The sequence below is a fragment of the Ixodes scapularis genome, unplaced genomic scaffold, assembly GCF_016920785.2.
Source record: "Ixodes scapularis isolate PalLabHiFi unplaced genomic scaffold, ASM1692078v2 PGA_scaffold1__304_contigs__length_218370807, whole genome shotgun sequence".
Classification (NCBI taxonomy): domain Eukaryota; kingdom Metazoa; phylum Arthropoda; class Arachnida; order Ixodida; family Ixodidae; genus Ixodes; species Ixodes scapularis.
In genome coordinates this window covers 92360828-92380189 of record NW_024609846.1, presented here as the reverse complement: position 1 = coordinate 92380189, position 19362 = coordinate 92360828, and the positions used below count along the sequence as shown (strand labels likewise).

General features: G+C 47.7%; 1 protein-coding gene across 1 annotated transcript in view; it reads right to left on the bottom strand.

Annotated features, from left to right (window-relative positions):
* Nucleotides 1-187: 187 nt before the first annotated feature.
* Nucleotides 188-19362, bottom strand: part of LOC121047629 (scoloptoxin SSD14-like) — a 74311-nt gene continuing 55136 nt past the window's right edge. Inside the window, exons 3-9 of the mRNA XM_040503029.1 lie at nucleotides 17400-17563; nucleotides 16477-16757; nucleotides 11210-11430; nucleotides 9188-9304; nucleotides 7919-8159; nucleotides 1537-1650; nucleotides 188-337 (exon numbers count right to left, since the gene is read on the bottom strand). Coding sequence (XP_040358963.1) covers nucleotides 188-337; nucleotides 1537-1650; nucleotides 7919-8159; nucleotides 9188-9304; nucleotides 11210-11430; nucleotides 16477-16757; nucleotides 17400-17563 — 1288 coding nt within the window. The remainder of the gene's footprint in view (nucleotides 338-1536; nucleotides 1651-7918; nucleotides 8160-9187; nucleotides 9305-11209; nucleotides 11431-16476; nucleotides 16758-17399; nucleotides 17564-19362) is intronic.

Genomic DNA, 19362 nt, shown 5'->3' with positions numbered 1-19362 from the left:
CACACATTATTAATTGAAACACTGAATTACTTTTCTACTGTACAAATGGGCATACAGTGCAGCTGTCCCCTTGTTTGCTCGCACTGGAGTATTGTGGCGAAGGTGCCTGTGTCGCGCGAGGTATATGTACACAGGGAAGGGTGGGACGATCGTGTCTGCATCCACGGGGTCCCTTCCTGCCCGGGGCTCATTGGCCATTCAAGTATCCGCCCACGCGCTCGTTGACACCCGGATACAGGTTGCCGTCGTCGTCAACGGACACGCCGACGGCGTTGGTGATCTTGTCGTCCATGAGGAACATGCGGTGGCCCTTTTTCTGCAGCTCCAGGACCATTGACTGGAAGGAAAGAGAAGCGTTCCTCCGTCGTTTTATAACGTTTTGTTGCAAAAGATGGTGGGAGGACAGGGACAATTTATATCAAAATGTAGATGCATCTTTTTAGATACGTTGTTCGCGCTTGAGGGTCACAAAATATATAGTAGTATAGACCAACGCGTGGCTCAAGCAGCTGCTGTGGCGCTGCTGTCATCATGTCTGGCATCCGGAGACGCTTCTGCCGATCTTGTTTCTGCGCATGCGCAATGCCCACACTTAGTGTCGGTAAACGCGGGCTTATTTGTAAGCAGTCTGTTGGCACATGGGCCGAACTTTCTTCAGGTCGGCAAACAAATTTTGTCTTGTCAACGAACAAACTTCGGTATCTGTCGCGCTAGCAAGACGTCATAATAGGGAGTATTCACTGGCGGCCATAGCTGTGTGCGCGACTGCTGAGCGCGTGCTGACGGCGAGCTTCCGCAGTTCTTTTACAAGGTGCATTCCGCACCATCAAGACTGCTCGTCTCATCAGCCTATCACTGTGAGTTCGTTCTGAGCAAGCGCTCTAAACATCACCCTCAGAAATGGCGTCCAGTGAATACCCCCTATAGGGAGTTTTCATAGACTGCGTTTCCCCCTCTGCTAAGCCCTCCGCAACGAAGAAGCCGATACCGCGCCTGCGCGCCGATGGCCTTGACTGTAGAGTTCCGGGTATCGTAGCGGCGGGTTGCGGCGAGCGTTGCGGGGCGGCGAAAACCATCTACGAACACTCCCTAATTATGGCCTCACGTGTGTGGATGGCGTGACAAACGCCGAGGGCGCTGCCGAAACATCACTGGCACTAGGGAGTTTTAGCGAATCGTCCCGATACCTCCGATAACGATACGATGCACGCTCAAAGGCGTCGGCGGAGTATCGTTATCGGAGTCATCGCGGAACGATCGACGAAAACTTCCTACCATGAGAACGGCAGGGTCGTCTGTCAGTCGTTTTACCTCCAGAGCGAGCCTTCGTTGTCTCGCGAGCCTCGAACGTTCACGCGCAGACTAAGCACAGCGGAAGGCAACGAGCGCGAGCCGAGCATCTGAGAGAAACGCCTTGTCGTTCTCATTCTGTCAGTGGCTCTGTAGTGAATGGCGTTAGAGGAGGAAAGGCATAATCCCTGTCTTCTGGGCGGGATCGATCAGGGCAGTGATCCACGAGGTAGTCGGTGTTCTCACCCGTGGCAGATCGACGTCGTGGAGCACCCCTTTGACGTTGGCGCGATAGCGGACCTTGGGGGCGCTGATGGCGTCCGTCATAGTCTTGTTCATGAAGAGGAGCTCGAGCAGGATCTGCGACATTTTGTCAAGAAAACGCATGGCCTGTCACTACACGGAGATAAACCGAGCGAGTGGAGGAGGCGGGAGTGCGCGGGGACCTCAGAACGCCATGTTCCGATCGGGAGGACTAGTGCCACTAAATAAGCTATACGCTCCAGAGTAACGACACTTGGCCATATTGTGGCTTAAAATCATGGTTGCCAGTTATCTGAAGCTTTATCTGAAATCCCAGGAAACGCTTTTCCGTCCTCCAAAAATGTATAAACAGTCCACGACAGAGAAAATCAATATTACATGAGCTTCCTAACACCGAATCGAATGCTGAGGAAGTCGCACTTTTGAATCATGACGATCCGCAATTGCGTCTGCTCTGCACAAGCCCCAATATGGCGGCGCCCACAACAATGTCGGGGAACGGAGTGCCGATACTCTAAGCGCAGCTCATTTAGTGGCTCTAGGGAGGACCGTGGGGAGACTCAAGGCACGTCTTCGCCTACTGTTCGAATGCCGGCGTCCGGTGTTTAAACGCGCTGAATAGCAAATGGAGTGGTTGGTTTAAGCTCTGATCTCGCAATTAGGCAGTACCATTCTTAATTCTGGTAAAACAAACTGAATTCGTCTTTCAATTAAAGCACGTCAACTGACTCTTGCATGCGGGCGTGGTGTCATTGCAATTCAAAATCATGGGCTAAAAATTAATATGCATCCTAAAAAAAAAAAAGTTGGATTTGTTTCTGGTTTTTCAAGCTTCGATTCGTCCGCTGGTTTAAAACTAATTTAATTTGATTTAAACCCGAAAAAAAACCACAACAGCACCAAGGACACAAGGACACGTAGAAGTCCACACCAGGAACATGTCCTCGTATTTTGTATTTATTCTGATCAAGCAGCGACTGACCCAACTACACACCTTGCTTCAGTTGAACTCCTTATTTATCGACGGCGCCCTCGAACAGTTGAAAGCTCCTGTACATTTGAGTTCCCAGACTGAACACATCTTTGGAATTCCTAGGCAGTACTCTTCCCGGCATACTGTTTCGTTATCTCTAAACTCAAATAGCTATTGCGAAAACAAAAAACGTAGTTCATCCCAAAACGAATAAAAAAATCCCGCATTCCTTAAAAAAGAATACATTGCGCGTTTTTTTGCTAGTTCTGTTCTTGTTTTGCTGGCGTGAGTTTCCCCGGCTTTCTTCACACACCATCACACCTCTTGTAACCATTTGGGAACAAGCTGTACTACCCTACATCATTTCACCTCACGTTTCCAGTGTTGCCAGTAGAGGCTCACAGCCTCTCAGACCAACCTCGAGAGAAAATTTTTACTCTGACCTGCAATTTTGGTTACTAGTACGGGTCTGTCCATTAATGCATTGAACCCTTTTTTCATGCAGATTAGTTACTCACAAAATATCACAGGAGCTCCTTTTTACAACTTAAACCGGGACCCCAATATCGGCGCGTACCAGGCACGTAGCCAGGATTTCGTTTCGGGGGGGGGGGGGGGGGGGGGGGGGGGGCGCCAATGACAAAGTGCTGTATGAGGGGGAGGGGCGAGAGGAGATCCCAGCAAAATCGGAAGATTTCGGGGGGGGGGGGGGGCGGGCCCCATGGGCCGCCCCCCTGGCTACGTGCCGCTTCTGGTCAAGAGATCCATCGAGTCAAAAGATCCAACGAGTCAAAAGGTCCAATAATGGATCTTTTGACTCGTTGGATCTTTTGACTCGCCAGACACGAGTCAAAAGATCCAATGTGGGTCAAGAGGTCCCACGAGTCAAGAGATCCATCGAGTCAAAAGATCCACGGCGAGTCAAGAGGTCCAACGAGTCAAGAGGTCCAACGAGTCAAAAGATCCACGGCGAGTCAAAAGGCCCAACGAGTCAGAAGGTCCAATAATGAATCTCCGGGTAACCCCTTCAGGCCCGTTTTCCGGCCGCCAACAGGGAAACGGTGCGAAGTTCAGCGGCGCGTCAAACTTAAATCTGTCTCACTTTTTTTTTTTTTTTTTCAACAAATACTACGAGTCAAGAGGTACAACATGTACCTCTTGACTCGGCAGACGCGAGTCAAATGATCCAATGCGGGTCAAGAGGGCCAATTACTCGAGAACTGCCGCGCCATATTGCAAGGGGGTCGCGAAAAGCTCCTCACCAGTTTTCCCCTAGTGCAAGGAGACGTTGAACATTAAAGATCAGAAAACATTTTTTTTACTAAGTGCCGTAGTATTTGTTGAAAAAAAAAAAAAAAGTGAGACAGATTTAAGTTTGACGCGCCGCTGAACTTCGCACCGTTTCCCTGTTGGCGGCCGGAAAACGGGCCTGAAGGGGTTACCCGGAGACCGGTTTTGTGTCGCTGGCTTTGGGGAGTGGGGAGGGAGCGCTTTTCTTCGATTCGGGTAGATGCGCCACTAAAACTTTGCGTGACAAAAGTCAAGAATATGAGTTTTTTGACGCGTCTGTTCACGTTTTCACGACAACATTAAAAAAAAATGTACCCTCAAATTGAGCACGTACTTATTCAACTCGTTTCAGCTTCCGTCCGAGCGCAGCCAAAGCTACGTGTGGCCGGAGCCAATCACACGCCTGCAATAGGTCACGCGATCTCGCCTGCACTTTTGTATCACTCCGCTGCGCCGCCGGTCGGCCGCGCCGCGCCGCCCGCTCTCGCCGAGTATTTCGTCTGCTACGGGTGTACCAACTGTATCGTCTGCGACGGTTTAAAAAGTGCCCTTTCACGTTCTGAAACTTAGTCACAGGGGATGTCAGTACGTAGGCTGGCCGCTGGCCGCTGGCATTTGTGTCCGAGCTTTCCACCTGTTCGGCATAGTTTCGAGTTGTGAGTACACGTTGCAAGGTCCCCCCGATGACCCGGCCGTTGACGTTTCCTTGTATTGTTTGGATATACCAGGGCTCGAGGCGCAGTCCTTTCCACCAGCTTCTCGGCGTTCAATGTGATCGGCAGGTAAAGGGGTGCCCTGATCTCGCCGCGTATCTGAATTGTTGTGGCCCGGACGCTTTGCTTGTTTACAACGCATTCGCGGTACAACGCGGCCGGAGCCTCCTGCCGAATTTGAAAGTAGGCATTCAGCGCGACTTCTCGCGCCTGACGCCCAAACGTGCCTTTACGAAGGGCGTTTTGAAGCGATTCGACCATCGATGAGGAAAGCAGCGAAGCACATGATTCGGCGATTACGGGAACGAAATCACAGAAAAACCGGGCGCTGCAGCCGTGTTGCCAGCGGATATACATGTTTTCCCCAAACCACATGCATTTACATATATTAATAGAAACATAAACTTCAGAGGTTTGATTCCTTTAGTTGCAAATCATTTTCAGCAGTACACATCTGGAACATTGTGCAGTTTTTACGCCCAAAACAGTTATTTTAAAAGAAATTATTTTTGTGAACTACTTTGTGGTGCGTAGGAATGCTCAGTTCACGTCACGCGCGTATTTTCTTGGCCGGCACAAGCGGTTGCAGGAGGAAAGGGGATTAGTCCCCTTCGCGATTTCTCCGCGGCTAGGGCAGGGCCGGAGGGGATTCTCCTCATTTTGTTGTAGTTTCGCTGAACCGTGACTTTTTGCCCCTAAAGCAAGGAAGCACCACTAGCTCGGCTGCTACAGTACGATATTTACAAAAGAAATGAAACTGTCCTGGGCATCGCTCGATGTAGCCGCCGGGCCGCTCGGTCGCCGAATCTCGCTGCTCGTGGTGTCTCGTTCTGTGTGTTCGCGCCTAGATGCTTCATTTTCATCGTCGCGGAAGCACCACTAGCCCGGCTGCTACAGCAATATCGTCATCGAAGACGAAGCAGAACGAGCATACAACCGCGATAGCTGCTTTCAAAACGCGTCACCTTTGTCTTGGGGTGACTTCGATTTTCCTGGAGTCACGAATAATTAGGGGGCTAGCAAGCTGACAATAGACAAATTGCCAACATCTAAACAAAAAAGGCAGGCGAAAAAACGAACTGAGTGGCGATGTTTGTAAACAAAGTTATCCAGGACCTAAAAATCGGTGACCTTATTATGTCCGGAGAGATAGTAAACGGCGAGCTTTTTAAGCGAAGCTTTTTATGGCCAGGGTTTTGTGGATTTTTCGTGTGCGTAACCAAAAACTCTACGCTCGCAACGCCGCGCGCGCACGCCTTCCCCGTATAAAAGATTCGAAGTAAATAACCAAAATAAGGCGTTGACGAACGCGCGTGCAAGATACCATTTGTTTTAGGTTTTTGCTTTAGAACAGTTACTGCTGCAGACGACAGCACGTGCGGCGCCTGGAACACCATTCCGTGCATTCCCCTTGATGCTTGGGTAATTGAGCAATAAGTCTATTCAGTAGATGTTGTCAATAGGCACCATTTTCAAGATAAGTAGACTGTCGGGTAGATAATAACGGTTTATCAAAGATGTGCCGCTGTGCCACCAGCGGGGCGGCGGAGCAGACCTCACCGGAGAAAAGCTCACCGGAGATAAGCTCACTGGAGAAAAGCTCATCGGAGAAAAGCTCACCGCCAAACTGTCCGTTGCTGAGAAAAGCTCACCTGCGAATCTAAGAATCGAGCGTTGACTCAAGTGAGTGAAATACGCTCACTAAACTGAAGTATCATGTGATGGCTTATGCGCATGCGGTCAATCAGCCCTTCACTAGCAGAATAAATTTTCTAAAATATTTTAACATCGTGTAACACGTTAGACGTTGCCCGACGAAAATAAAATAAATAATTCCGATAGAAGGCTAATTTTCAAAAAAAAAAAAAAAATAAATAACAGAAGAAATGTTGATAGAACGCTAATTAAAAAAAAAAAAAAAGTCGTATTTCCTCTATCCTGGCTACGTCAGAATTAAATATGGTGACACACAAAGACGCTGTTGCATAACACGCAATCACGAAAAATATATTTGAGGTTTGTGTTTATTCAGTGTCAGGTCGGTTTGCTTTTGAGGAGCGGCGACACTGGTTTACGTTGTAGACGAAAAATGTTGACAATGCAGTACCACTACAAGCCTGTGGTCTAACGTGCATCACGCAGTAGCCATACATGTCTGCACGCACGCCACTAAAAATATGTAGTATGTTTATGATAATGTCTGATTCATCAAGTGGATATTTTTTCTTGCACCACCATTGCACCGCATTTCTTGCACCTCAATTCGAAATTATAAAAAAAATATTATCGACCACGTTTAGACTACGTTCTACTAAAGCTACAGTGCAGCCGACGCTACGAGCTGACAGGACCCATTAAGCAATGGTGAAAACAAAACAGGTTCATGGCGTGCGTCGACTTTTTTGTGTATGCTATTACCGTCTAGTCCAATCAATCGCAAAGTGCCTCACGGCTTTGCACTTTTAGTGTGCGCGTGTGCATTTGTGTAGTGACTTTCAAGCTAGTACAGCGCGCAAAATTTTTGGGAAATTCCTGCGGTAGTCAAGCATACAGCACGAAGAGATTACGTTGATCACCAGCCGATTGAAATGGAAAACGCACAACGCCGTGACGTGGCCACCGATTTAGGATGCCAAAACCTGTCGTTCCCGAGGTCACTGCATCATCTTCTCCCATCATCATTTTTTTTTGCTTTGTTATTATTCGCGGGATCCCAACTCGTTGCAGTGCAGTGACCGTCACCCCCTCCTAGCCACCCAAAAGCCGCCATTCATCGTTGTTTGGCTTTTCTTTCTTTTCCTGCTGTTTTTGTTCCAACTTTCTTCGAAGCCCTTCACCTCCCCCCCCCCCCCCCCCTCTTTTCCCCGTTATCGGACAGGAAGTCAAGAGGTCCAACAAGTTAAAAGGTCCAATAATGGATCTTTTGACTCGCCCGACACGAGTCAAAAGAGCCAATGTGGGTCAAGAGGTCCAACGAGTCAAGAGGTCCAACGAGTCAAAAGGTCCACGGCGAGTCAAGAGGTCCAACGAGTCAAAAGGTCCAACGAGTCAGAAGATCCAATAATGGATCTTTTGACGCGTTGGATCTTTTGACTCGTTGGACCTCTTGACTCGGAATCGCTACGTGCCTGACGCGTACCCCCGTGGGCGAAATAAGTTAAAACATCCGATCCGTCCTGTTTGTACGCCTGTGTTCCCAACAAGCTTCATTATCTTTCAATTTCTCAAGAAAGTTCAAAGTATGGAACATTAATTAACTTTGCGTTCCATCCCTAGATCGAACCACAGCTCTTTCAAAGCCTACCCCGAAGAAGCACGAAGGACTGTCTCAGAAGTTGTCCTCGATAGTACGTTGTGTGTCGATAGAAAGAAACGGGGCATTGCTCACCGTGGCCGAATACTGGGGCACCTGGAAGAGCTCCGAGGCGGCGACGGCGGCCATCAGGTTCCGGTCCCCATCGAGCACGACGCAGGGTGCCAGCGGCGAGAGGGGCCTCTTGCCCGGCCGCGGGTGGTTCAGGGACACGCCCGCGTGGCCCAGGTAGCGGTTGGGGTCCCGGGCCGTGAACGAGTGCAAGGCGTTGTTCAGCACCAGTCCCGTCGAAGAAGACGCCTCGCGGGAGCCCAGTCTGCAGCCCGGACCGAGCAATCGCCGACGAACAAGGAGGTGTCATTCTGGGAGCCAGAATGACACCTTCTTGTCATTCTGGGCGGAAACCCTTATTCATCTCGGGAGATGAGTACACCGCTATGCTCCGTCTCACCGTGGCTTGGCAAACGGCGAAGGATATACCGTCCCTCTGAGCCAATCAGTGCGTCGGAGGGAGGCACGTGATTATTCTCTTCCAGTCGCGATCAGAGCTGTCGAAGCCACGGGTGGGAGAGAGGAAAGCCATTTTTGTACGAAGTTTGAGTGACGGGCTAATCTCTCAGCAGAACGAGAGCGACGTCTGGGACACTCAAAAGAGGGTTCGCGTAGGAGGGAAGTTCTCCCTTCCCCTATTGTCTAACTACTTGGGGGTCGCTCTCGCCCCTGTAGCTCTGGTAAGGACTGTCACGTGCTACGCCTCCGTCGTTCTGATTAGCTCCAGGGGGTCGTAGCGTTTGCTCTACTCCAAAACGACTTGCACAAACGTTCACAGAGAAAAAGAAAACACTCGCTAAAGTCTTGTACTCCCGCAGAGTTGCAAAGATGAATCATCCCGAATGATAGCGTGCCACGATAGCGCAATCTACTCCCTGTGACACGAAGACCACCCAGCGGTGCGGGCCTGCCACCAGCACCTGTGAAACTGGATTTTTTTTTTCTTTAAAGTTCATTAACGTTTTTGATTCGGTACGAGAATTTCGCTCGCTCCAGAAGACGCGCCGGCAGGGAAGAATAGGATCTAAGTACCTGACCTCTCGTATCTTCGTAACATATCCGCTTTTATGATCCCTCCTCTTCCAAAATATTCGATTTGACCCGAAGACTGGTGTGCCCACATTGATGCACCGTACACGAGACTACCGATGATTCGCTGGAGGTATCACGGCACACTAAGCTTTCTTAGAAGCACTTCTTTTGGATTTCTGTGTTATCTTAACATGCCATAATAACGAAATCGTAGTGCTTTTTTTTCCTTCTTCTTTTCTCTTCTGTTTCTGTGGCTCTTACAGCATGCCGATGCTGGCGGAGAAGGCGATGGCGTCTCCATTGGGAGCCACGAAGACCGCATTACCGGAACCGTGCCTCACGTCCAGGGTCCTCTTCACACCCCGCTTTGCAGTGACCCTGGTCAATCGAGGAACGCAACTGATTTCTCGAAGCCCAAAAAACAAAACTCTCAGCATACAATGTCTTGAGTACAACGAAAAATCATAATTATAAGGTTGGTTTCTTTTATGCCGCGACTTAAAACGATAATTTGAATGTGCATTTAATATCAGTTTGTGGTTTTATCTAAACAGACTCATTACAAGCACACACAAAAAAGTCATCGCATTTTTCCTCTGGCAAACATATCTTGTAAGAATTAGTTTGTGGATTGTTTAAACTTTCTGGTCGCCCTTTTTGCTTTTCTCCCGACGGCAGCAAACAAATATTTTGTTTACACGGCGTTTTCGGGATCTCTATGCGAAGGTTCTGAAACAACTTAGTTTTGATAGTTTAAGCGAACAAAAGAGGCGTTAATTCGTATTGAAAAACTAACTGTAGTGCTTCACTAGTGCAGAGTGGTTTATTATATTGTCTAAAACTTAACGACAGAGCACGGCAGCACAGCGCTTTCCGTGGTCTGTCCCTCTATGTTTAATTCTTTCACAGCCTAATATTATACCACTCACCTAAAAAAAACATTATATTTTACCACAGTTATTTTTTTGTGTGTTTTCGTGTTCTTTTTTTTTTGTGAGGGTGGTTATTGGGTGCATATTTATCTCACGCGAGATACAGCTAAGTGATGAAGTTGCTCCTTTAAATTTTCAGCATACCGATCGAACTTCGGTAAGGAGTTAAACATAGAAATAGCTTTCTTTATACCCAAATTATTATTGTAAAAATAGAAAAAAAAATGCCCTAAAGGTTATACTGTTTTTTTTTTTTTTTATAACATTGATAGCGAAGGCCGTCCAAACATTTTCGTGATTTTGTCAAAATAAGTTTTACATAAGTTGACTATTACTTTTACTTGAGAGGTATGTTTTATATGTACCATTAAAAATACCACGCAGTTTTTTTTTTTTGGCACATGCGCACTCGATTAGATAATAAATACCCCGTTGCGGCAAGACGCCGAAACACACTTCTCCCGAGCGAACAAGTGTGTTTCGGGTCCTCGCCGCTGCAAAAGGTGTGCGCTGACGTCCAGGTTCCCCGAGCAATGGCTCTTTGATGCTTTGTGCTACCAGGTCATCGCGCTCCAAATCTGCGACCTGGCTCTCTGTGGCTCCGTCGTCGAACTGCCAGGCTTTGTGAGTATAGAGGAGGCTATGATTATAGGAAACCAAAAGCTAAACACGCGTCCAAATTAAACGTTTTCTCGGAAAGCCGTAAGATGCTGTATGTGCCTTCTATTTTTCTAAAACAAATCGATTTAGTGGTTTTAGGTGATGCTCAGCAAGTTTTTAATTGGGACCAAATGTTTATTTCTACAAATTAAAAATAATTTAGTAAATTATAATAATTATTTAGATAATTAATATGATTTATGTAATCCTTGACGTCTGCCGTTGCTGGCAATTTGTTCCCTTAAATTGTTTTTTCAACCACACTCCTTTAGTGATTTTTCAAAGTCTTCGCTGTATCACAAGGTATAAATCTCCCTAACCAATGAGGAAAATACGCAGTTTTGTCACTTCTCAAAGGCCAGCGTTACGACATACACGCGTTCCACGCAGCTTCAACTCATTGTTTCCTCTCGGCGCACAGGGGCAACACCACTTGTAGAATAATCGAAGCCTGCACGCTAGAATATTGCGGTCATCCCAGTGAGATCGAGCGAAGACGCAGATTGGACACGAGCGCTGCGACAGCGTTCGGCTCGGCCTCGCGTCCAATCAACGCGTCGAAGGACGCTCGGTATCGGGCTCAGCTCCGACTGCTGAGTTGGCGCCATCCCACTGTTATGACGTTCCATAGAGGAAGAGGAGGTCGTTCCCGGGCCTTGGTTATTGCAGGTAGTGTTGACAGGGGACTCACGCGCTCTTGGTGGGCGTCCCGTAGCGGACGTGGCTGCGACTGTGTGCGGTGGCCCCCCGGGTGTAGCGGGCAATGTGAGCCCTCTCCGAGAGGCTGCTGAACGAGCGACGCACCAGCTGCATGTCGAACACGTAGAAGATGGCGTCCGAGTAGGTCGACGAGTCCGCAATGCGCCCGTTGACCTTCAGGGCTTGGCCGCGAGAAGCCATGTTGCGCATCGTCTGCAAACCAGCGCCATCGTGATCCGTTGCAAGCTTTGTACCACTGTCATCATGGTCCGTTTCAAGCTCTGTACCTATGTCATTATCATACGTTGCATGCCCTGTATTACTGTTATCATGATCCGTTGAAGGCTCTGTACCTTTATCGTCATGATCCGTTGCAAGCTCTATACACCAACTCATGCCATTGGATGGATGGATGGATGAATACGGTTGAGCCCTTTGGATCGGGCGGTAGCTTACGCCACCTAGCCTTTTTGTTTTACCATTCACGCTTAGAATATTTAAATGTGAAATCTATATTCACTCCGCAGTGCAAAGAAAGTGAGGCTATGAAACCCCCTTGCCATCAGTGAATAAGAAAATACCTAGTTTTCTCTCGATTTCTGCCACCATTCACTTAATCTTTGCTTGGTAATCTCTACAGTCTTGAAATCCACTCTCCCTTCGCTGTCTCTAAAACCCAATGACTTTATTAAATCTATGTTGTCTTCGGTAGGCATAGGGTGAAGCCCTTTACAGTAGAGTATCAAGAGCTCAGCCGTCTCGTCCTCCTCTCCACAAGCAGTGCACACTGCATCAATTTCCTGGTACTTCACTCTGTATGTTCTGGTTCGCAGAACACCCGTTCTTGCCTCAAACAGCAATGAGCTTCCCCTAGAATTGTCATAAATGCTTTTTTTGGCAATAACTCTTTTGTTTAATTTATAGCTTTCCAGAGCCGTCTTTGTCTGCATTCCCTCTAGCCACCGATCTCTTTCTGTGGCCTTAACTTTCTTCTGAACTGAGACTTGCTCTTCCGTATCTTCGCTATAGCCCAAAAACTTTCCTAGTGCGCTGTCTCCACGTTGTGTCTACACTCCTCATGTATAAATAGCTGAAAACCTTTCGTGCCCATTGCTCCCCGTCCATTTGCCTCAACCTATCCTCAAATTCTACCTTGCTCACCGCTTCCCTGCTCTCAAATGATGCCCATCCCATGTCTCCTTGTACTCCCTGGTTTGGCGTTTTGCAATGTGCCCCCAAAGCCAGCCTACCTACTCCGCGCTGTTTTATTTCTAGTCTCGCATGCACTTCGGATTTCATGCATAGCACTGCGTTTCCAAAAGTCAAGCCAGGCACCATGACCCCTTTCCAAATCTCTCTCACCACCTCATACCTGTTGTTATTCCAAAGTGCTCTATTTTTTATTACAGCTGCATTTCTGTTGCCCTTACCTATAATATACTTTTCATGGTCTCTGAGATATTCTGCACCAGCACTTATCCATACTCCTAGATACTTGTATTTACTAGCTCTCTCAACTGTAATATTCTGTATCTTCAGCCTCTCAACTTCATCCTCGTTAAAAATCATGACTGCCGATTTTTCGCTACTGAATTTTAAACCTAATTCCTCTCCTTCCCTACCACAGATGCTCATTAATTCCTGCAACTATGTCCTGTTGTTAGCCATTAGTACAATATCATCCGCATACATCAATCCCGGTAAGGATTGCTGAATTTTTTGGCCTAGCTTACTGTAAGAAAGGTTGAACCCAAGCCCACTCTTCTCTAGTCTATCCTCCAATCCTCTCAGATACAACATAAACAGCAAAGGCGATAACGGGCATCCCTGCCTAAGGCCTCGTCTTATCTCTATCTTCCCTGTCGCCTTTCCTTCCCATGTTATAATCACCTTGTTATCTTTGTAAATGTTCCTTAATAGTGCTGTTAGTCCTTCATCTAGGTTTAAGTTCTCCATTATGTTCCACAGGTTTCTTTGGTTCACATTGTCATAGGCACCCTTGATATCCAGAAATGCCAGCCAGAGCTGTCTGTTTTCTTTTTGCGCTATTTCTATACACTGTGTTAGAGAAAATAAATTGTCCTCCAACCTTCTTTGTTTTCGAAACCCGTTCTGTAACTCGCCCAGTATGCCCTCGCAATCTACCCATTCCTCCAGTCTGTTCTTCATAATCTGCATTACCAACCTGTAAATAACCGGTGTCACGGTTATAGGACGATAATTCCTAATATCAGATTTATCTCCCTTTCCCTCATATATCATACTCATCCTACTAAGCCTCCATTCATCTGGAATATTTCCTTTTGTTATCATGGTACTCACTACCTCCCTTAGTTTTGCCTTAGATTTAGGACCCAAATTCTTCACCAGCTTGATAGGGATACCATCTGTGCCTGTCGACGTGCCACTAGGGACTCTTCGTTCCGCCTTTTCCCATTCTCTTTGTCCAAAATCCGCGATGTCACAAACTGGACTGCTACTTCCTTCGGTTCTCCTATCTTCCACATGTACCCGTTCCCGAAATTTCTCCTCCATCACTGCTCCTATATATTGTATCGCATCATCTCCCTCTAATTGATCTCCCTGATGCGAGAGTATGCGACAAACCGGAGCGCCCCTAGCGGACGCCACAGGCGCCGCGCATGCGCGATGGGGGTGTGGGCAAGAAGCTCGCCGTCGCCCATAAACAAACCACCGAAATGCGATGTTGTCGTCGTCAGTGTGAGTCCCCTTGCCCTTTTTCGCGTTCGAATTGTTGATTCTACGTCTTCCTGGCGATGCCTAACTACCTGAGCGGCGTCAGCGAAATTACCGAGGCTCGTTACACCGCAAAACTTCGCGTGATAATGTGACATGGGGCGATTCATTCCGCGTGGACGCCGCAGTATGTACGCTGAAGCCTGATTTCCATGATGCGGTTTCGCTCGCAATTTTCAGTTGCGATGCCTCTCGGGCTGCAAAAACGGGAACCGTAGCTGAGATGGTCGACTTCGATAATGAAAATCGCAAGCTGATTCGGACCAAGTGAATTAGGCATAACAAGTCACTGGTAACAATGATCAACATCTCCTTGTATCTACTGTTTACATCGAGCCTGCTTACCAACATTCAAACTCTAGCCTTTTGAAGCCTGCACTTACTTCTTATCGGAAGTACCGGGCCAACATTTGGTCTGCGGGCCGGCGTCTAAGAGATCAGACGACAAGCAGAAACATTTGAAAAAGCAGACGACAGTTCGAACGATCAGGAGGCCGTTTGAACTTAAGACGCACTGAACGTAGTCCGCAGGTGGTCCGCGCAACTTGACGGTTTTCTGACGTTCATGTTGGAACAAAACAAATAAATCTGATGACCACAAGTATTCATGAATTCAACCCAAAGTGCTTCCCGCCCAAGCAGTCGTTGTCCGACGGCGTCTGCTTTTCCCTTTTCACGACACATATCCGGATTCTCGGACGAACCGAGCACGTGAAAGCGGACCTTCAAACATTTCTCGACTCTTGGTAAGGCCACAGTCGCGGCGTTTTGACGAGAAGGCAGGTTTTTGTCTGGTTCCTTTCAAAACAATGCTGGAACACACGTCTGGCATGGGGAATTCTGCCCACAGCCCCAGACCGGAAGTGCGCCCGACGCGCCACCACCCCGCCATGACGTCACAGAGTTGAGTTCGTGTATACTAGTCATCATGATCCGTTGCAAGCTTTGTACCATCGTCATTGTGATCCGTTACAAGCTCTGTATGTTTACGAACGATTCCGCTCTTTATTCTCTGCAGTGCTGTACGAGGCAAAGGCACAAACGCGTGGCTTTAGTCTTTAGAACAGTGATCTACTGGCGCAAGTACTCCTGAAAAAAACACCACACAGAGTGGCGCTCTCGCGCCAGTAGCTTCGAGCTCTGCACACAACCTGCAAGATGGAGTACGAAGATGCCTGCGCGTCTACTTGCCAGCAGAACACACGAAAGGCTGAATGCTGTGAGAAATGGTTTCGCTTAAAGAGATAATTTGCACAGTGACTACCAGAACTCGGAACATTTATTCTCATAGCAAATATACCATAGGCGAGGAGATATTGAACAGTTCCTGTGCAGGTCGCGTTTTTGGGCCGTACCGTTGTAAGCGACCTTATCATGCACTAGACGCGCTCGATTATCTTGTTATTACACGGCAGAGAACGGTCATTCCGCGGGGATGCTAAGAACGCAATCTCCGACTTATTTAGAGGTTAAGTCTACAGCACTTTGACAAGCTCCCGTAGCCTTCGCTGTAGACCGTGCTGGTAAAACGAGTTTCGTTTTATTGCAGCGTGCGTGTCAGTGAAACCTCTTATAGCCATGAGTACTGCGCCTGGTACGCGTCTTCAACTTCAGTGTTCAGCACTTTATACCACGCAGGCACTAAAAGTGGGGAGTGTCATATCGCATGTCACGATCCTGGTGGTTCATCCAAAAGATTCCGGCTAAAAAAGAAACAAAAAGAGGAGGAAACGCAAGTGTTGTTGTCGATGCACCGTCCCAGCTCCTGGCTGCTGATGAAGCTTCCGTAAAGGGTCACGCTGTAAAGCGACTTAAAAGAGAAGAGGTCTCTGCACCATATCTACCTCCGTTACTGCGCACCGCCTGGATCGCGGTAGGCTACAGCGTGATGAAAGACAGCCCATATTTAAGAGAGGGAGCAACTCAAATAAAAAACGTTGGCAATTTGATGGCGAACACCTGCGCAGATTGAATGCTTGTGCGTATGCGTGCGTGTCGCGTGGTGAAGAGGATGACTTTTGGAGGGGGATTGGAGACGCTCGCACACAGTATCGACGTTTGCGCTTCCTTTTTGCAGCTCACGAAGAAAACTCGGCCCATAAATCACGATACCCCGATGGAGCAGCTATAGAAACAGTCTCAAATCAAGGCACACCACATGACACAAGTGTGGCTTCATCAAACGGAAATTGAGAAACCCCCAATGAGCAAGCATGAAATACAGCAATCGGAAGCGCGTTCCAGGTGCCATAGCCAAGAGCTAGGTACCTCAACAAGGCAGAAAGTTAAGCGACTTGACTGAATGTCTTGCAAAATAAAACAGCGGGAAAACAAAAACGAGACACAAGAGACAAGGAAGGCGCTGTGTCTGTACATTCCTTGTTTCTTGTCTCGTTTTTTTGCGTTGTTTTATTTTATACGGTAGGCACTTTCTGCAGCGGACTAGCTGCTGTTCATCCCGTGGCATCTACACGGAACGAAGAGCCCCGAGCCGTTGCTCACGTCTCCGACGTCTTCGAACTGGTCGTCGCCAAGGTCCTCCCTGAAGGGCAGGGTGAACTTGAAGGTCTCCACGAGGCGGTGGTAGGTGAGCGCGCCCTCGTCCATCAGGTCTCCTTTGGAGGACCGGAACATGTCCATGGTGGACAGCATGAAGGCCAGCAGGGACCCGGCCCCCGGGGGCGGGGGCGCGTACACCGTGACGCCGCCCAGGGGAACGCTCCGCACGGGAACCTTCCACAGGGCGCGGTACTGGGCAAGGTCGCCCCGGGACACAAGTGCGCCTGCGCCGTCAACCAGACTTCACATTTTAATGCAGAATGCGTTTTATCAGCCGAATTCTATGAGAAAGCCGCCTGAAAGAACTGCGACGAAGAAGCGTCACGAAGGACCATCACGAAGGATCGTCATGAAGCACCATTACCAAGGGCTCTGACATCTCGTGACCTCATGCGACACCGTGATGTCACGTGACATCGTAACGTCATGTGCCACCGCGATGTCACGTGACACTTGTGACACTTTGTTGACACCGTGACGTCACATGACATGATGGCGTCACGTGACGTCGCACACACAGCACGGGCCCAGTTCGTTCAGGGTACATTGTGCTTCCGAGTAACACATCGAAATGCGGACCCTCAGTGTACGCAGTTTAGCCCTTTTCTTTGTGTGACTTAAATTCAGGATTTATTCTTGCAAAAAAAAAAAAAAAAAAATGCGGTTACAAAATAATAGAGCCGAAAAGGAGATCCTAATTTATTGCTGTTAGCGGTTTATTGGTATACCTATACCGAAAACTCTGAGACTACTTGTATCCCTAACATAGAAAACATGCCAGCGTGCTGCTCAAGTTGTTTGGATCGTTTCTTGAGCCATCACGCCGACCGCAGCGAAGCAGACACGCGGAAACAGTAGGCGCGCACCAAGCTGTCTGAGGTCCAGCAGGAACTTGGCGCCCATGTCTCCCTGCAGGAATCCCCTGTAGCCCTTGTGGGCGATCTGGATGAGTGTGAGCGCGAGAGTGGGCTGCCGGAGGATCTCGTTCTCGCGGTACACCTGGCGGCTCACCCGGTTCCAGAACAGTCGCCTGCGGACATGAGCGTATGTTACGAGACATGAGCGGTGACCTGTGGCAGTGATGCCTGCCGAACAATCGGGCCCAGTGATTTCGATCATTTTCAGTTTCACTTTCCGGAGAAGCGATTTTTATCCGTTCTTTGAATAGTTGCTTGTTTATGTGTATGTTGAGTTGCGTCAATTTCCTGCACGCTCGGATGCAGCTGACCATTTTAGGAGTTCGAAGACTGCACATTGCAACAACGCTGCACATTGCAACTTTCCCCAGTTCCGCCGTCAAACTTCATGTAAATAAAGTCATAAATAAAATTCCGTGTTTTCGGATAAATCCTAAAAGACTAAAAAAAAAAAAAAAAACCACTTGCCGATAAAATGTTTTTTCATCCGGGTTTGTTTGAAAAACTCAAAATTTTGAGGTCCCAGCCGCAAAATGAAAAGCAAGAAGAACACTATATTACAAATGAAATGTGCTGAGCACAAAGTTAGCAATCCTGAAAAAGAAACACTTCATTTTTTTTTTGTCATCTTGGGGTTTTCGAAAAAAAGAAAACAATTTTCCTGTTTGTCTCCTCAGGATATGTACAGTGCAACGGGTCAATGCATTTCTGGGCCACGACAAAAGTCACTGCTCTGGTTTCCAGTTGGGGTCATACTATTTGTGCTTCCTAGAGGATGGGTTGTATTTTTATTACAGTGAAGCGACCTGTGAACTTCATAGAAGGACAGCTTAAGCGTTTATGCTTCCCAACGACGACGTTCAGGTGTTTGGCTATTGCAAAGTATTGGTGTTTATTGAAGCAACATTTCTTTGCAAGTTTTGTTGCGGGCAGTTAGTACTTCACATCGCAAGGGTGCCATTACCAAATGCCGCTGCAGAAATATATTTCGATGCCGGTGAGTTTTTATTAACTTAGTGTATGTTTTTGTCTAAAAACTATTTGAATTTTGAATTTTGAAAAACAACAACAAAAACAAGTGATGCATAGTAAAATCAAGTTTAGAATTTCGGAGAATTGTGAATTTAACAATAATAAACTCTCCAGAATTTCCAGCTATAAATAAATACCAAAGTACACTTTCCGAATTTCATGAAAAGTAATCTACGAGAACCCGTAATCGTAGTTATAGACTATATACACAAAGAAGCGCCATGTAGTTTACTTATGACCAATTATCAGGTTTCTGCCATATCGGGAGGTGCCTGTACGTCTAGACAGTTTCGGCCGAGAAACATTGATTCCGGCGAAATCAGAGTCGTAAATATAAAGTGATCACGTGCTGACAGTCCAGTCCAATCTCTTCGCACAGCATTTTCAATGAAGAGCGTTCACCTGCCTGAATGGGTCAGTTCACCACTTCAGTGACGAGTCGCTGAAGCGTTTCGATGATGAGTCGCATCATCGTTGCTGACAATTTTTTTTATTTGCAGTCTGGTGGTCGTTTTTCTTCTATTCGTTGTACCGAAACTATATAGCAACCCACTGAATGTGTAAATATATTCTCCTATTATCAGATAAACCGATCTGAATGCAGACGTGCCTCGTCCACAGATGGGAGATGGCAAAAAACTTATAATATGGCGGCTCCGAATGACATGATGATGATAGCTGGCAGGAATTTTGCAATCGGGTAAAGTACTATGAGTGAAAAATGAAATACGAACAGAGGAGCACGTGGCTCGTGGTACAGGCTGCGCCGCCTGGAAGTCAGCCTAGGGGCGAGGGTGCGTGGCCCTACCCCGATGTGTATAGTAGCAGTTAAAGAGAATTCAGGTCAAATCGCTCCTCCGAAAACTACTTATCGCAACGA